This window comes from Suncus etruscus, chromosome 1, assembly GCF_024139225.1.
Source record: "Suncus etruscus isolate mSunEtr1 chromosome 1, mSunEtr1.pri.cur, whole genome shotgun sequence".
Lineage (NCBI taxonomy): Eukaryota > Metazoa > Chordata > Mammalia > Eulipotyphla > Soricidae > Suncus > Suncus etruscus.
Window position 1 is genome coordinate 129,988,693 of NC_064848.1, and position 19,621 is coordinate 130,008,313.

Here is a 19,621-nt window from a genome sequence, read left to right on the forward strand (position 1 = left end):
TCATTCTCCAGCTCTACAGGCAGCCAGTAGTCATAATCCTGTGTTCTGTTCCACACTGGTAGCATCCAGGTGAAATTTAAAATAGAATGGATGGGAACCCAGTTATGGAAAAAGTCACCTTCTGGTCTTCTGTTCTATCATGGGAGTTAAGACCAGCTGGGGTGCTTCTAGTATCAGTTTCCAGAACATAAGTCTCTGTGATCTGCAACAGAAATTCTTACAACAGGGCCCTTAGAAGTCTTGTCCTCTGATGGACTGCCAGAGGCAGAGTCCAAAGCATATCTGTGTAGGCAGACGTTTTGCTAAGTTTCCCAGGGGCTGAGAGAAAATTACGAGAAGCAGCAGGATCCCCTGGGTTCTACAGTTAATAACGTATACTTGTCCTTGGTGGGAGATGAACTTTATTTCAGGCAGACTACTTTTCTAGCTCAGTTAGTCAAAATGTTCAGCCCCATTCAGTTCCACTGGAAAGCTCCTTAGAGTGAAATGAATATACTACCTATCTTACTCCCTCCCCTCTGAATCCCTTTCCCAAAAATGTAATTCAAAACACCTACCCCTGCTAAGAAGATCTATTTAGCTCTTTGCCCTCCTCACAGATCAATATAGAATCCTCATCAACCTGTGCAAATTTAGAGTCATGGGGGGGGGGGATTTAGAGTCATATAGTGTTTTTCTTAATAGAATCAATTTGAAGGGTCTGAGTTTAAATCATGATTTAACATAATATCTTCTCACTTTATAAGAAATTAATGAAATGATCTTTGGGAGATGGTATAGAAAGTTTAGAAAAATTTATACTACACAGCAATATCGGTCATATATAATACTGAACAGTTAATATTTTGTCCTTTCTCCAAGTAGCTAAATTAAGCTAACAAATAGAGGGGTTGGTGCTAAAGAAATTAAAAATTTTAAATGGGTAGTTGTCCATATGTTTGGATTTGACCATTCACTTACTCTATTCTCAAAAGAGACAATATTCCCACTAATAAGAGTGTAAATGAAGACATATAAATTACACTATGAAAGAGCTCCTCACTTTTTGATTCCAGGTTCTAAATAAAATATCTGTTGCTACTTTTGCCCTCTAAGTAAAATTTTATCTGACCTTATAAAACTGTATACTAAAGTCAAATCAAAAATACTTCTGCAATTAAATTTATTCTCTTTAATTTATCCAGAACCAAAAGTGCAATGAATAGCATAACATAGAAGAAAAAAACGATCAAGCCCAGGCCACTTTTGGATCTGGGCTCCTCTCCTAAGTAGCTACCCACTCATCAATTCAGAATTCTTCCTCCCTAGACCTACAAATCTCTAGGACTTACAGTGGCCCCATCACATATATACACACATACACACATGCACACACAATCACATACAACCACACAGAAGCATGCACACATACCATCTTCCACCTCTAGATCTACAGGATCTCTAATAAGAGATTTCTATTTGAGTTTTCCATAATTTTATAAGAGAGAAAACTGGGGTTCAAGGTAAAACAAATTGTCCAAGATTAAAAAAACAACCTGCTGAGTTTTTCAAATTTTGGTTTCGTTTGGTTTGGTTTGGGATCACACACAGTGATGTTCAGGGATTACTTCTAGCTCTGTAGTGCAGGGTTCAAAGGACCAGATGTGGTGCTGGGGAACTCAACTTTGACTGCCTGCCTGCAAGGCAGGCAAGTGCTTTCTTTACCCCTGTACTATCATCATTCAAATCCATAATCTATAATATACAATCACTGCTACTCATCTCAGAGCTCTTCCCACTGTTTTTCCCAGCCTCCAGAAAACATGGTAATGAAGGAAAGATTGTCCATATAGATCATCATCTATCAAATAAACAAACCCTTCTGAAAGCCCTCCTCAGAAGATCTAAACTTGGTGGGTTTTGCTTACTTTCAGAAAACAACTCTTTTGATAAACTTTCTGTGAACTTTTATACAAAAAAACTTGAGCCACATAAAAAGTAAATTTAGATCTGAGATCTATTAATTTCTAGTAAAATTTGAAATTGGGTCAGAAACTTAGAAAGATTTTGAATTAAGTTATATTGTAATATGTTGTGGTGAAAAAAGCTGGGCCTCTACAATGAGATGGAATTTTTACCCTACTACTTAAACTTACTAATTAAATAGAAACCCTAAGCCTCTTTTTTTCTCCAAATTCAATTTTTTATCTATAAAATGAAAAGAAATGTGAGAGTTGTTGAAATTTCATGTGGAGAAAGAGAGAGGAGGAGACAGTGAAACAAAGAAAGATCGAGAAAAAAGAATACTGGGACACATAAGAGACTCTAGCAGGGGTCCTCAAACTTTTTAAACAGGGGGCCAGTTCACTGTCCTTCAGACTGTTGGAGGGCCAGATTATAGTAAAAACAAAAATTATGAACAAATTTCTATGCACACTGCATATATCTTATTTAGAAGTGAAGAAACAAAATGGGAATAAATACAAAATGTGGCCCTCGGGCCGTAGTTTGAGGACCATTGCTCTAAAGAATAGGAAAGTTCACAATTATCTGGCACAATATAGAAAACTAAATGCATGCTCACTTGGGCTGGAGAAATAGTACATTGGGTAAGGAGCACACCATGCTTTCAAGTGAACACTGTTCCATCCTTGGCACCACAGATATCTTCTCACCTCACCTACTACTCTGCTCTCAACCCCCAATACCATCAGGAGTGATCCTAAAACCAGAGTTAGTAATAAGCCCTGAGGACTACTGGGTATGGACAGACTCCCTTATAAAATCAGTCAAGAAAAAGCTACTCTTTATTTGAATCAATTCCTGAAAACAATTCCTTTGCTTTAGAAATATGGTCAAAGTGACCCTAAAGGCTTTAGGCCATATAACATTTTATGACTCCTTAGGCACTGATATTGTGGGTCTTGGTTTTGAAAATGGTTGACCTAGAGGTCTTAAACCCCTAAGAATAGAATACTTTGCTTCTCCAACGGCTTTATCTGGATGGATGCCTGGACAGATTCGGATCCCTAGAGTAATAACAAAGGCAAAATTCAAGCGAACCCCCATTCCCAAACTAGTTTATATAATTCTCCTGAGTGTGTTAAGGCACACTATAATCTGATATTTCAAACTCTGCTCTATAGCCTTCTCACTGGTCTGTCTTGCCAACTAGACTGTGAACTGCCTTGCCAACTAGACTATGAACATTACTAATTAGTTCAGTGTTATCTTTACATTTTTTAAAACCATAGATGTTTATAATTTTTAAACATTCTTAAAACATGTATCAATGTTAGTTCTAAAAACTTTAATATACAAATGATCTCTACTCCCACAGTTTTACCATTGCTCCTTTCATTCCTTAAAAAAAATCACTTCTTTAATTTCATTATTTAGCTTACTTAGGTATCTGTACAGTATGTTCTTCATGTTAATCCACCCAATAAATGTTCAAAAACCAGATCTTTTGTATTGTGCTCAATTATGAGGGTGATTGCAAGAAGGCTCCGTGATCTCTTCTTAAGGCGTTCATAGGATAAAGTGAGTTTAGAAGATGGCTTTGATTTTTTCAGAGACCACTAGGCATTAGCTAAAATATTTCTGGATCAGAAACTACACCCTATCATCAACTTGACTCTCAAAAAAATTATAATGTGGCTTGAAGACCTGGTACATAGTGTTCGCTCATAAATATCTGCAGGATAAAGGAATAATTGGGATACTGTGGAAATTTCAAGGAGTTTTTATGGTTCTGGGCTGATATAAAAGATACACAGCAAATGAAATTATTTAAGGATAAGGCAAGCAAAGCGAATATTTTATTTAAGTCTGCATTTTGGCATCTGTGTTCACCATAAGAATTTGCTAGCATTTCAGAAGTCCTCTGAGGAGCAGGTGATGCCTCAAGAAACATTTTCTTTCCCAAAGTAGGTCAGGCCTCGCTTTCTGGAAAAAAGAAATTATCCTGAAAAATTCTGGATAATGAACCTTACTGAACCACCAACCACCACCACCACTCCAAAGAGTACAGGATTGGATTCTATACTTTATTGGTAATCTCCAAATATTTTAGAATTGTCTTCATACTAGCTTGTACATTTTAAAAAGAGTTCTTCCTTTTTTTTTTTTTTTATAAATTTCTGTAGTAGTGAGCATACCATAGGTATTTAATAAATTGGGTTTTAGCTGTCTTTAATATGTAGCCCAGTCCAAGAAGGTCATGAAAGCCCCAATGTGGACATCACTGGAAATCAAGGACATAATCTTCACTGTTCTTGAACTATCTATAGTTCTGTCCCTTTCTTTCACTTGCCTCAATCATCTTTGAAAAGCTCTCGGGGACTTTAAAAAGTAAGACAGCCTGGAAAGATGAAATCACATACATGATTAAAGTATAAAGATTTGGTGCAGGTCTTCTGAGATCTTTTCTTTCAATAAAAACAAACAAATGCCTGCTGAAATGACAAGTATCACAGGTCTGATGGCACTTCGATGGCTGCTCCAGCTTTAGTGGGGACCTCAGTGAGGATGTCAGGATAATGAAAGGCCAGTCAGTTTGGTGCCAGCTGTGACTCAGAAAGGAAGGAAGGAAGAAATTGGAAAGAATAGGAAGGAAGGAAGGAAGGAAGGAAGGAAGGAAGGAAGGAAGGAAGGAAGGAAGGAAGGAAGAAGAAAGGAAGGAAGGAAGGAAGGAAGGAAGGAAGGAAGGAAGGAAAGAAGGAAGGAAGGAAGGAAGGAAGGAAGGAAAAAACAAGAGAAAGAAAAAGGAAAAGAAACTCGAGTGAGGGGGAGATAAAAGAAACAAAAAAAGATATTTGCAGCCACCCCAACCGGTGAGACATTCATCCAAAGTGGCTTGGAGTAGTGGCATTCAGCTACCTCCCAGAGCACTCCATGCCCTTCACGGGGGGCTCATTGAGTCAGAGCCCCAAGACTTTCCCAGAGGTGACAGTCTAGGAGGGCAAGGTCAGCAACACACCCGGGATCCGGACCGGCCGCCTAGAGGTCCCCTGCGGAGTTTGCTGGCAGCCAATAGGAACTCGAGGGGTCCGGGGCCGATGAGGTGCGGGGCCAGGGCTGGACCAATCAGGCTCCCAGCGGTGCGGAGGAGGGAGGAGATGGGAGGCGAGGCCCGGGCGATGGAGATGGCTACATCCCCGCCACTTTCTCACCTTGGAATGCAGGGGACGCTCCCTCACTCCAGCACATCCTCCCCTCCGGGCCGCCGCGGGACACCCCCCTGGCCACCCTGAGCTATTTTCTCCAACTCCTTCCACTGCGCTTGGCCAACGAGGAAGTTTCCTGACCGAAGAAGAAGACGAAGAAGAAAAACTGCTGCCCTGCTTTTCTCTACTCTGCACGGAGAAAGGGGTGGGGGGCGAGGGAGAGGACCCAGCTCAGGCTTGCAGAATTGACCTCTGATCCCGCAGGCCTCGGGGGGCGGGGAGGACCCAAGAGGTGCGGTTGGGCCCGGGGGGGACTCCACATGCGGGGGTCATGGACAGAGCAGCGCTCCTGGGACTGCCCCGTCTGTGTGCATTGTGGGCAGTCCTGCTCGCGGTCTTCCCCTGCGAAACGCAGGGAAATTGGATGTAAGTGTTTGGGGGTGGCGGGGTGTGCAGGGGACAGCTGGCAGGAGAGGGCTTGTGATGTGGGGACCCCAGGAAGGAAGTCCTAGACTGGCAGCGGGGACAACCTGCCTGGAGCTGGGGGAATCCTTCGAATGCTCCCGTTTGCAGAAAACCTCTAAAGGCGGGTGTGGGGAGCAGAGCTCGGAGAAGCCAGCGCCTTAGGGTGGCGGTGTGGGGTGTCTTGCAGGTGGCTGGGCATCGCCTCCTTCGGGGTCCCCGAGAAGCTGGGCTGCGCCAACCTGCCGCTGAGCAGCCGCCAGAAGGAGCTGTGCAAGAGGAAGCCCTACCTGCTGCCCAGCATCCGCGAGGGCGCGCGCCTGGGCATCCAGGAGTGCCGGAGCCAGTTTCGCCACGAGAGATGGAACTGCGCCGCGGCCAGCAGCGCCCCGCCCGCCGCCAGCGCGCTCTTCGCCCGGGAGCTGAGCAGCGGTGAGTCCCTCCCCGGACACCACCCGGCACCGCCTCCGCTACCCTGTGCCGCGCGGTAGCCCCCCTGGACATGCCTTTGCGGGCCTCTGACTATTGGCAAGTCTTCCCAAAGAAAGGGTGGGGGGGGCGTATTTTTGTTTATTTGTTTGTTTGGGTTGCTTTTCTTTTTTCAGGGGATCGGTGGAAAAGCCCGGGTGCAGGTGTGTGTGGTCCCCTAGGTGCAGGAGGGTGGGAGAAGGATGATTTCCCCAAGGCCAAGGCGTCGGGACGCCTTCCCGCAGCGCTCAGCCGTGTCCCGCCGACCCCTCGGACCCCGTAGTGGCCCCCTACGTGGGAGACCAGCTGGAGAAACATGAAGTCGGCAGCAGGGAAGGAATGCCCGCCGCCCCATCTGCTTTGATTTAAACCTCTCCAATGCGCTCCTGAGCCCTGGACAAGTGGAGTTCCCGCGTTCCGGGGCTCCACGGAGCATCGGGGAAACGGAATAAGGGTGATTTTTTTTAAAGGGGTTTTCTAAGACCACTGGTTAGGCAAGGGAGTCTAGCACTGCTACTGGTTTGAATTCCTCTTTCTGCCTCTTTTTCTTCCTTCCTCTACATACAATCCACTGAGCGGCCAGTTACAGAAAAAGCCCCCTCCGGTCTAGGGACCCGATAAGGATAAAGAAATACTTAGGGCTTGTTCCAGGAATAGCGACAGATGCAAGACTGGTAGGACGTGGGAGCTGAAAGATTCGTTGTTTCTTAGGTTCATTTTCCGTTCTCCCACCTCCTGTGACCTTTCCCCACCCGGGTCCCCCTACGCACATCGCCGCCCAAGCACCCCCTTTGCCCCCCGCTGCGTTTTGGCCAACACACTCTTCCCAAAGATCCCTGACCCCCTGCAGGGAAAAAAAGAGAAAAAGAAATGTGTTCTGGACTTTTGCTGAAATACAGAGACATTAGCTGCTGGAAAGGATAACGGGCTTAAAGCTGTTTCTACTCCAATCTAAACATCTCCAAAGGAGGGGAAAGTATCCTGCTAACTCCATTCTAGTTATTTTTATTACTGTTTTGATGGTTGCATTCATTTTTATTTTAGTCTCAAACTCTGCAGCAGGTATTCTAAATACACATTCAATCGTCTTCCAGAATGTTTGATTTTATTTTCTACTGACATTTCACTGATTTTTAATGCCCTGAAGACTGTTAAATGATTAACTAGTACTTTGTAAAATACTTAACTTTCATAATAATATCAGGTTGGTTATAAATAAGAAAAAAAGTTATTTTCCTAAACATAGTCTGATGTGTGTAAGGAAAGGTTTGATGTGGAAAAAAGTCATTTGTAAGATTTTATCGACCAATTATTGTGGTCTTTTTGTGCTAAATTTTGATTTGCATCTTGAGATATACTTTCCAATTGTGGTTTTGCAGAACCACATTTTAAATTTTAAACGAAAGATGTGCAGTACACATTTTTCATTGTAACCACCATGCAAAGAATTGTTATTCAATAGCCAATTATTGTCATTTATTGTCTATCAAATTCTGAGCTTTGTGCTGGCATATTAAGTTTTACCTTTGGTAAAAATAGAAATTTTTGTCATATAAGGATGATTTATGTTAGGTGAAAATCCCCTAAGAGAGATACTGTAAATTAATTGTCACTTTAAAAAAGACTAGAGTGGGAAGTTATGCTTCCTTCATGTACATACTCTAAAGTATTCATGTAAGCAATTGAAAATTTACTTCCTTGATAAGAGGCTAAGCTGGTCTTTATTTTGAGTATGAACAGAGAACTGATGGCTTTTTCACTTCGCATTGTGTGTTTTCTTCTAGGTACCAAGGAAACAGCATTTATTTATGCTGTGATGGCTGCGGGCCTGGTGCATTCGGTGACTAGGTCATGTAGTGCAGGTAACATGACCGAATGTTCCTGTGACACCACCTTGCAAAACGGAGGCTCAGCAAGTGAAGGCTGGCATTGGGGGGGCTGCTCTGATGATGTTCAGTATGGCATGTGGTTCAGCAGAAAGTTCCTAGATTTCCCCCTCAGAAACGCCACTGGAAAAGAAAGCAAAGTACTGTCAGCCATAAATCTACATAACAGCGAAGCTGGAAGGCAGGTATGTATTAGAAAAATAAAATAGAATAAGAAACTTGAGGCAAAGAATAGCAGTAGGCTTACACTTCTATATGAATCCATCAAAATAGTCTAAAAGACAATCTATTAATTATATGCTGCATTCTATATATAATGCCTCTATGAATTGATGGTATATGAGTACTGGTGTACCTGTTATCATCTCATTGTTCTTCCATGGGTGTGTACTAATCGTACTGAGTTTACTTTTTCATCCAATGTGACTGAAATTTTTCTATGAATGTGTTCACCAGTGTATACTTTATATACAATAATAAATGTGCAAATACCTGATGGGTTCTTTGGTTCAATTCTGTCACTAGTAAGTAGCAAAATAGAAATTAGATCTACAGCATTTGTTTTCTAATAGGACTGAATAAAATTCCATTTCCTGAATGCTGAATTTTTGTGAAGTTTTAGTGAGCACTGATTCCTAAGTTTATCGGTTTGTCTTTTCAGTGTCCAAAATTTTGCTAATTTTTTTACTACATCAGGGAATGTACAGGATTAAGAAATATAACTTTACAGAACAAAATTTATTGAAGCAATTATTTTAAAATAAAGCAATGCAGAGTCACTTAAATAGTGTTGAATACCAAGAAATATAAACTATATATATATTAAATTAATGGGTATTTAAAATAAAGGTAAATTGAAGATGAGAAGGAATGCAAATATGAAAAATCAATATATTAGTGTTCTATATATGCTGTTTTCTCTATACTAAATTTTCTTAAAATGAAGTAAAATGTAACTCAATTTAGCCTGGATATATTTACCTTAAGACACAATACAACTTAAGTTGTATCATATGGCTTTTTATAAGTGGCTCTTCTAACATAATTAAAACCTTTACATGACAATGTTTAATATGTTACAATAATCTTTTCAGAATAGGAATAGGAATATTACAGTTTTTTAAGATTTCAAAATAGTCACTGTTGCAGTCTCCTGAAATAAACTTCTTAAAAATTGCAGTATCTTTTAGGAGTAGTTAAAGTATACATTGCATTTGGTTTACTTTTTTAGGCAGTGCATAAATCGACTCCACAAGAAGCATCTTTCAGAATATTTAAAATAGATGCTGAATTTATTTTACATTTTTGGAAAGTGAATAAATAGAACGCACTCAGAATAGTTGCAAGTTTCAACTAGTTTTATAAATTTAACCACTTTGGTTTTAAATAAAAAAACAGAACTCAACATATATATCATAATAACTTAAATTCAATGTAAATATTCATTTTAAAAGAGAAAATAAGAGGCTATAGCTATGTGATTTTTTTTATATTTTTGTTTGCAAGATTCAAATGTTATTTTTACCACACCTAAATAGCATCCAAATAAGGAAATTTTATTTCAGAAATATTAATGTAAAAGTGGTTAAATGCCATTAACATGTTCTTCAAAAACTCTAAACTAGAAAGACAGGATAGAGTATAGTAGAGTGCTTGACTTGTACGCAACTGATGGATTCGATTCACAGTATTCCGAATGGTGTCTCCAGCCTTCGAAGGAATGGTCGCTGACCACACAGCCAGGAGTAAGTCCTAAACATTGTGGAGTCTGGCCCCAAAACAAAAGCAAAAAACACAAAACTAGAGAAAAACACCAAGATAAATCAAAATATATATGTTTCAAATGACAAAATAATTAAATGAAAATGTTATCAATCTAGATCTGAAATGTTTTTTTGACATTTAAAAAATAAATTGATAGAATTTTTTAATTAACTAGAAAGCAACTCAGGCACTCTTCTTATATTTAATTTTCTTTATTAAAGTTATCTTTGGGCTTATAGGAAACCTTGTAAGTATTTTTAAATGTACATTTAATTAGTGGCAATAAGTAACTATTTAATTTTAGTCCATTTTGTATATTTCTTTCAAGTACATTATCCTTTAAATCTTGTCACTTTGATCTTAAACTATTGTTTATATTGATTTTATTTTAAAACAAAAATCGTTCAGCATAATTTTTTCTCTATCTTCTGTTGGCAAAATAAAATCTTCTTAGGTTACCTAAGCTTTTGCTAGTACTATAATCACATATAAGATAACTCAGCACAAACATTTGGTATAAGTTTTAGTCTTTTCTGAATTTCTTTTTTCTTTACTGGTCAAGATACACCTTAAAAATTACAAGATATTATTCGACTGTTTTGATGTTTTTGTTTGTCTTTTCTTGTGTGTGTTTAAAGTATTTTCTTAATATGAATGGCCAGAAATGACAAGCCAATTGCTGCCATCATAACAAAAAAAACAGACCAAGTTTTTATGTTATCATCTAAGATAAAAAAAAACCACCTCCCTATTCAGATATTATAATTAGAACTTAAATTTAATAGGCAGTCTTCTGAACAAACTTTAAGGCCTGCAGTCAATCAAATTGATTTTCCCTAGTCTCAAAATCTCAAACTGAAAATGTAGGAAAGCAGTCAGAAAAATGTGGGTACTGGCGCTTAGTAGTGCTATGAGCAGGACAGATAATTTTTCTAACCGCTGACCTTAAATACTCTGATTCCCACTTGCTTTCTGACACCATTCCTAAAGTTATGACTCCAAGAATAATGTTGCCGAACGATGATTGGCTGGCAGAATGTTGTGATGTCTTCCAGGGGCAGAACTTCTGGGAATAATATGACTTGGAATATTTATGGCTATTTCTTTTGGTGTGCTTAAAATATTTCCATTCTTCCCATGTCTACCTCATAAACTTTTAAGTTTCCCTACCCCATAATTTGTTTTATGATGAGTAACTCAAAAAAGTGGGAAGGGCTAACCCCAAATTTTCATTGACCTGTTTTAAGAATATTTATAAGTACTTGAACAGCACATAATTGTTTTGCTTTTCAGCAGGTTCAAATGTATTTTTGGACTGCGAGAGACAACATGGGTCAGAGGAATAGAAATTCTACATATAACCATCCGACCTTATGTAGCAATTTTTATAAAAACTTAAACAGATCATCTGAGGGTTGTCAAAATGAAATGCCCCTTGCAAAATATTCCACAATAATTTCTGCCCGTTTCTGTAAAGTTTGGATAAAGTAACAAACTGGAAAATAATTCTGACCTACTACATTTCCCCTGAGTCAAATTGTGAGACCAATCACCTCTTTAACTACTTCTTAAGTAGTTTCTATTTTTACCTTAGGATTAATGATACACCTTTCTGATTTCACTTCATTAGAAATTTATCAAACCAACACTTAACACACAGAGTCTTGTAGATTAAACACTACCCTCCTAATTACTCTCCCATTGTTTAAAATACGTTTTCCAAGTGTGCACATCTGTTTGCAATAGTTAACAAAACATTCCTCTGTTAATATCGTTATAAACCTTAACAACTCAACTAGAGAAAGGAATTTTCTCATAACCACACACAACTCATTCAGCTGCTATTCCCTTATTTTTCCTGTCACCAGAAAATGCCTGCACTATCACAATAGCTTAAGTTGGATATTTATCATTAGTTAGGAACAATATCCAAAAAACACCAATACGTAATTTTTAATGTGCTCGTACAGTTTTCTTAACTAAATTGCTTTTTCCACTTTCATTTTTTTCTCTGTCTGCTAAAATTATCCTTCTACATATTAAGAACTTATATTGTGCACCACCTACTTCCCTCATTTAAGGTCATAAGTATACTTTATTTTTCCTGTATATGTGTAATAATTAGCACATGTTTATTAACTACCTACTGTGTAAGGCAACTTTTCCTACAAAACGAACCTGAGTAAAATAATTTATGATCACTTGCTCAGAAGTGCTCTCAGTGCTGTAAAATTTGTGTATATGTTTGTATACATGTTGTTTATTACATTTCTTTATTATAATCCATATTGTTTGTGTGTTTTTCTAGGAGTTTAGACAGGCATAATACTTTAAATTGCCTATCAAGTTATTGGGATTCTTCTTGACTTTTATATTATATATAAAGAGAGATGATAGAACATTATTTCTTTTCTAATAGTTACTATCTGAAATAAAAAGTAATAGAATTTAAAGGTAATAGGAAAAAATTGTAAATGTCCTCCTTGAAAGGCATTAAAACTAACTTCATATATTTAAAAGGACAAGTTCTTTTATGGCAGAAAACTTTTCCTCAAATTTCTATATAAGCTTAACAGGCATTGTAACTAGATATGAAAATCAATCTCTCTTTTTATTCTTCAAACAAGTGATGCAGTATGTCACCTTTGGGGATTCAGTCTGCTGTGGGCTGAAAAATAGGATAGAGTCTATTCCATCGAATGTCCCTATACCATTGTCCTTCGTGATTTACACTTTGGTGCAGGACAGTAGGCTTTATTCCTACACCCCTATTCCAATACAGGGTGATGCAAAACGATTTAAGTGAATTGTACTAATTAATTATTCTGTCGCCACGTAATAACCTTTCTTTTAATTTTCCATGCTTTTCACATTGGTAACACTACCAGATGTCTGAATGGTTAACTAAAGAGATTGTTGGCTTCTCTGTCAGGTTTCCGAATGAGAGGCAACTTTAAATCACCAAGTGATGACTGTAAGGAACGTTAACCAGGTTTAAACACATAAACATACATTTTTAGATTTTTTGCTTTCTTTGGACAATTTATTTGGTTATTACCTAACATTGATGCAGCCCTATTTTTTTCTCATGTCCTTAAGTTTTAAATATCTGAACAAAAGTAGGTAGATTAAATTAATTTGAATGTTTATTTGCCGGGAGATGTTTTAAAGGTTTTGTGACTATCTAACACCATACGTTTAACCGACTATGCCTGTGATTCATGCTTTATAAGTTGCTTTCATATAATTTGAAGCTACCTTTTGCCTGAGTTAATGAGGAGACATATCTACTTGCTTCTCGATTTTATGAAGTAAAAAAAAGAGCACGAGTGCTGTTTTTTTATAAAGTATAGTTTTAACTATTAGGCTGTTTATTTTTTCAAACACTACTAAAAAAGTATTGGATATTACAAAAATCAAAACCATATGCTCTCATTCAAGGTTGCAAATATTATAAATTGTTTTAAATATCCTGTCTCCTTAGATAGCTCAGAAACTGCTTAAGCTGTGATGAAATTTAACATTTCACAAAAGTGTCAGTGTCAGGTTTGGAAGAAAATAGCAAAACCTACAAGGCTGTCATTTTATTGTTTCGATAAGAACTGTAAGTAGAATTTGAGCTGGGAGCTTTTCTCTTTCTTTGATGAGATTACATACAGAATTTCCACGTTATTGAATGAAGAGGTCTATTTTTCATTTTCCTCAGCATGTTGACAGAATGTCAACTCTGCAGCTAGTCCTGACAATTTATTACTCTGCTCTGCCATCCTCTGGGAATTGGAGGAAGTTAGGCCAAGCAGTCTGGCATATGAGAGATTAGAACCTTAAAACTTTTGAAATCTTAATATTGTTTTTGCTCTGTTAGTTCCATTTGAATATTCATCTCGACTTTCACTGCAGTTTCTTCTTCTGGGAGAGGAGGCGTTTATGTAAACTTTAATATTGTGTCAGTCATTATTCAGACTAATTCCTCAGTCTGAATAAACTAAACTTTGCTTAGAATCAAAAAGTTGTATAAATGTTATTTCCTGCCTATTTTTACGAAGATGCTTCTTTCTGTTAAAAATCAAACATGTGTTTTGAATTAATTTTAAAAAAAAAAAGCGATGAAGAATTTGCGGGGAGCAACCACATACTCCAGTCCCTTCTTTTAAGTTGACTAGTCAGGGTTTTGCATGTGGTCTCTGACCAGGGCAAAGCATGTTCCCCAGGCCTCAGAGAATAAAACTGACTTGGAGGATCAAACCTAAGAAATCTCAATTGAGTTAGTAGGTTCTCATCCCTGATGCCCATTAGCATCGTCTAAGCTGCCTAATTGAAATAGTATTACCTGGATTCCATCTTGGGTGATTCAATCCCAGTGTCACGGTTTCAGGCTTAGTAGGGTTTCATAAATATTTCCATGTACTGCATGAGTGAAGTAGTATAAGGACTCTCTTGTGCCTCTCAATTTTGTGTGCAATGAGTCACTCAAGGGTTTTATTAACATGCGAATATCTCTCTGGCTCCCCAAACACCTCAGGAGAAACCGCTGAGCACAGAGCAGGGAGTAGATCATTAGAAATGGTCCAGAAGTGAAGGAGGTGGTGTGGGGAGGAACAAATTACAAGTTTCTGACTCTGACAGTCTGTATTTCTCCTAAGCATTGCTCCTATGTTACTCTGACCTGCAGGATGCTCAATGATATTGGTCACAGAGGCATGCAATATCCTTTCAATGCCTCCAATTAGACAAAGTTTAGAAATAAGGAATAAATTAAAATAATAAGATAATAAAAGTATTAATATATTTTATTAAAAATATTTATTTAAAATATTAATACATTACTGAGGTAGTGCTCAGTACTGGCTCTATGCTCAGAATTAGTTTTGGTGTGCTTGTGGGACCATATAGATGCAGGGGATCAAACTTGAATCTGTCATATGCAAGCAGAAGGAAGGTGGTTTGAATCCTGGCATCCCATATGGTCCCCTGAGCCTGCCAAGAGCGATTTCTTTTTCTTTTTTTCTTTTTTTTTTTTTTTTTTTTTGCTTTGTTTTGTTTTGGTTTGGTTTTTTGTTTTGTTTTGTTTTGGTGCCACACCTGTTTGATGCTCAGGGATTACTCCTGGCTAAGCGCTCAGAAATTGCCCCTGGCTTGGGGGACCATATGGGACACCGGGGGATCGAACCGCGGTCCTTCCTTGGCTAGCACTTGCAAGGCAGACATTTACCTCTAGCGCCACCTCACCGGCCCCTCCAGGAGCAATTTCTGAACATAGAGCCAGGAGTAACCTTGAGAGCTGCCAGGTGTGACCCAAAAATCAAAAACCAAAAAAAATAATAATAATAAAATAAAGTAATAAAAGTGTGAACTTAATACAATCTGTAAAGGTTCTTTATATTCTAAACCATCATTTTCTTGTAGGTAGGTACAGACCCAGACAGCTAAGTGTTCAGTGCTCTGCACTGTTGAATAGTTCATTCCTGCTTTATATTTAATGCAACAACTGTTGTTTGTAGGCTGTCGCTAAGTTGATGTCAGTTGACTGCCGCTGTCATGGAGTTTCTGGCTCCTGTGCTGTAAAAACATGCTGGAAAACCATGTCATCTTTTGAGAAGATTGGCCATTTGTTGAAAGATAAGTATGAAAATAGTGTCCAAATCTCAGACAAAATAAAAAGGAAAATGCGCAGGAGAGAAAAGGATCAAAGAAAAATCCCCATCAGCAAGGATGATCTGCTTTACATTAATAAGTCTCCTAATTACTGCGTCGAGGATAAGAAACTAGGGATTCCAGGGACACAAGGAAGAGAATGCAACCGAACATCAGAGGGTGCTGATGGCTGCAACCTCCTGTGCTGTGGCAGAGGCTATAACACTCATGTGGTCCGGCACGTGGAAAGGTGTGAGTGCAAGTTCATTTGGTGCTGTTATGTCCGATGCAGGAGGTGTGAAAGCATGGCAGACGTACACACGTGCAAGTAATTATTCCATCATGCCTTTGGCAACCTTGTTCAGTGACATACAGATGAAGTATCACCCAAGAGTGTATCTCTCACTATGCAGGACTGACCGTTTCTTTTATCTGGGCAAGATCCAATCACACATGGAACATGTAAATTTCTTGAAATTTTAAAGTTACAAAAGTTTTGGATTAATGTATTGCTGGCTTGGGGATTATACTGATTTACAAGGAAGATGACCTGCTTTCAACCAAGATCCTTCTTGCCAAGACAGTTGGTCCATTCTCTGGTTAAGATCCTTGACTGTGGAACTCAGCTATTTACAGAACTCGATAGCAGTGGGTAAATAGTAACCATGTTAATTAGGCATCTTTTAAAGAAATAGGAAATGTGAGACACATTGCAGCTAGCTCGCCAGGAGTGTTTTCTGAATAGAGGTCCAAGAGTTAGCCCTGAAATCTGCTGTGTATGGCCCCCAAATAAACAAACAAATTTTAAAAAATTAAAAAAAATTCCAGCCACATGAAACTCACCTATTTTCTTTATGAAATCATATAGATGTGCATGGAAAAAATGCTGAAAAAAATAAAAAGAAGCGGTGGGTTCTTGCATTTCTAAAAAGAGTAAATTTAAAAATCTTTAGAATATTTTATATTGTTCCTAAAATGTGTTTATCAGAGTTTTTAGTTACAGAAGGAAAAAAAAAACAAAGTATAAAAAGGAAACTATCATCAATATTTTAAGTGCCTTTTAATCACAATAATTGATCTAGAAAATTATCAGTAGAATGATAGCATCTTTAAGTTTTGACTTTCTATTTGAATCATCAATCAGTTTCTACTCTCAGCTGAAATACTCAAAAACTTTTGAAATACAGAAGGTTGAAGGGATCCTGGAAGCCTGTAGCAAATGTTAAGAGAAAATTGTAAAAGGCTCTCCTACATTGTAGGGAAAAGCATGCTTTAAATATGTAAAAATGGTATTTTGTAAAGGATCTTACTTTTAAAAGTTTTATATTTTGTGAATACAGTGTTTAAATTATGATACATACTAAGAATTTGGACAGTTATTGCCTAAATATAAGAGCTAAGGCAATAAAATCATCTTAGAAATAGGAATGACTTCTGTTTCTTCTCATAGTCTTAACTCTTTTTCAATACATTAAAAAAAAAGAAGCTAATTGTGGAGTTATATTGATGTGTATTTTTTGCCCAAATGACAGTTTTATATGTTAGAGTTTAAAACGTGCTTCAAAATATCAAGAATTATGTTACTTTAGCAGTCAGATTAGTTGAATTCTGTTTTTAACTAGCTACGCTTACCTTGTAAGTTTATTTTACATAAATTATGCTGTAAAAGTCTTAACTGGAAAAAAAGAATCTAAATCAGAATAATGATCAATTTGTGGATTTAATAGCCTAGATATTTATTATTCTGTAAGTAATGCTGCATTTTCATGTGAATGTTGAATAGCCTTTCTTGTTTTTCATTCATGCATGTATATTCATATTTTATGTGGTTTTATAGAATTATATTCAAAGTTGTATTTTAATATGAATGTTTATGTTTTTATAAAATTGTTAAATATTTTGGAATTATATAAAAAATATATAAGTTCAGAATGGTCAAAACTATTCTTATCTTATAATCAGCAAATTAATGTTTCCCTGCATTCTTCCCTCCCATAACTTGACAATTTTGTTTAAGTTTCATGTACCATAACTTGTGGAAAAGAACAAGCATTTTTACAAGAAAGCATGACAGGCTTAATAGTAAAATCAAGACTAAATATTTAACTGTGACCCCTCAAATTGAACAAAATTGTTATTTACTAAATCAAAGATTCATAAATGATATGTGAAAAAATACAGCTCAGATTTAAAAGAGTAATGCACTAATCTTTTTTATCCATTAATTAGAATAACCCAGAAAACAATACTATCCTTTTTTAATAGTAAATCTAATTTTTTCTGCAATAAAAATAGGCAGGAGTAAAGATGATTAAGACTATAACTCCCATTGGGAACAATTTATTCTATTAACTAAATTTTATTATTTTATTAGTTATATTTTTCACAATTATCTTACCCATCAATTATGGAAAACATGCAACCTGTAATTCACAAATACCTGATTTCTATTAAATCATTGCTTAAAAGTGGCATAGCCAGTCCAGATTCTCTTTTATAATATTCCTATACAAAAAGGTCTAACTCACAAGCTATGTCCTTGAGTTCCTTTTTCTTCTATCTTTATTATGGAAATTATCTTTGAAATATCACTTTTAAGGTTAGCAATCTTGCCTTTGGCCAGTGAGACAACTCAATGTATTGGAGTGCATTCTCTGTGTAGGGGGCTAAATTTGATTCCTGGCAATACATGTCTGAGGATCACAGCTGGAGTGACCCCATGATACTGAGCTGAAAATAGCCTCTGAACACCACAGGATGTGACCCCAAAACAAATAAGCAGGGAAAAAAAAAACACTCAATAATTTTTGACTTGGCCATTTCCTTCCTGTCCATCACAGAAAAGGGAGCATTGTGGTGCTGCTGGAATATAGGTTTTGGGCACCAGCATTCCCATACTACCTATTACCTAGAATGTTTTGCCTGAATCAGTTAAATTTCTTTATTGTTACAAGGTTGTCAATGATGTCAACCCAATCACAACAAACACTAAAGAAAATGTAATGACTTAGGCAATGAGAGTCCAAGGCTCAAGTGAAGCTTGATTGGAAAGCTCCCCTAAGTTTCTCAGGATTCAGCTCTGAAAGAGGCTGGCTTCTGTCATTGTTTGCTACTTAGGCTCGACAAAGTGTTGTAGTATTGTTTCAGAGCCTCCCTCAAACTCTATGCTTAGCAACTTTTCCTAATCTTTTGGCTGTCATCCTGCAGTCAACACTTAGAAAGCATTAAGGTGGGTAGGGTGGTTGCTTACACATTGCCGACTCAGTTTCAATCCCTCAGAAGTAAGTCCTGAGCTCCTCTGAGTGTGACACACATACCCAGAAAGGAAAACTCCTATTTTATAACCAAGTGAAATTGGTTATAAAATTGATTAGAAATTTTTCCAGATTTTTTTCTTCCTTTTTTCTTCTTCCCTTTCTACCTCCTTCTATCTCTCCCTCTCTCCCGTCCTCTTTTCATTCCTCCCTCCCTCTCTCCCTCTTTTTCTCTCCCTCCCTCTTTCTTTCCCTTCCTCCCTCCCTCCCTGCCTCTCTTCCTTCCTTCCTTCCTTCCTTCCTTCCTTCCTTCCTTCCTTCCTTCCTTCCTTCCTTCCTTCCTTCCTTCCTTCCTTCCTTCCTTCCTTCTTTTTTCTTTCTTTTTTTTCTTCTTTTCTGGTTTTCTTTTTTTAGATTCTTTTTTTTTTTTTTTTTTGGTTTTTGGGCCACACCCGGTAACACTCAGGGGTTACTCCTGGCTATGTGCTCAGAAGTTGCTCCTGGCTTGGGGGACCATATGGGACACCGGGGGATCGAACCGTGGTCCGTCCAAGGCTAGCGCAGGCAAGGCAGGCACCTTACCTTTAGCGCCACCGCCCGGCCCCTAGATTCTTATATAGGAGAGAAAAATATTTATTATCCAGCATATCCAACAAAGGTTCTTGGAATCTTAGTGACTCTGATTGGGTAATTCTCACTTAACCAATCACAATGATCATTGGAGATTTCATTTGGGAGATGATTCACCTATCATCAACACAATAAATACAGCCATGCCTGAGACAGGCTATGAGATTCATTTCAAATAAACCATGTAACTTGTGAATAAAAAAAGAATTAATGCACAGGAGGAAACCTGGGTGTTATATCATCATTTAAATCTATTTGGGGACTGGAGATTTAGCATGGAGATAGGGTGTTTGCCTTGCATGCAGAAGGACGGTGGTTCGAATCCCAACATCCCATATGGTTCTCCCCCACCCCCCACCCCAAGCCTGCAAGGGGC

The 19,621-nt window shown here is 37.9% G+C and overlaps 1 protein-coding gene across 1 annotated transcript; it reads left to right on the forward strand.

Moving 5' to 3' along the window:
- Positions 1-5,478: 5,478 nt before the first annotated feature.
- WNT16 (Wnt family member 16) lies at positions 5,479-15,812 on the forward strand. Its single transcript, XM_049771149.1, has 4 exons — positions 5,479-5,573; positions 5,800-6,041; positions 7,862-8,148; positions 15,229-15,812. Exons 1-4 carry the CDS (start codon positions 5,479-5,481, stop codon positions 15,691-15,693), a joined length of 1,089 nt encoding a protein of 362 aa, XP_049627106.1. The 3' UTR covers positions 15,694-15,812.
- The last annotated feature ends 3,809 nt before the right edge of the window (positions 15,813-19,621 follow it).

Bases quoted from the DNA above. Each gene is read 5' to 3' on its own strand.
- WNT16 (XM_049771149.1), top strand. From the start codon at position 5,479: ATGGACAGAGCAGCGCTCCTGGGACTGCCCCGTCTGTGTGCATTGTGG. The intron at 6,042-7,861 runs GTGAGTCCCTCC...GTTTTCTTCTAG, and splicing joins CGCCCGGGAGCTGAGCAGCG to GTACCAAGGAAACAGCATTT. The intron at 8,149-15,228 runs GTATGTATTAGA...TGTTGTTTGTAG, and splicing joins ACAGCGAAGCTGGAAGGCAG to GCTGTCGCTAAGTTGATGTC.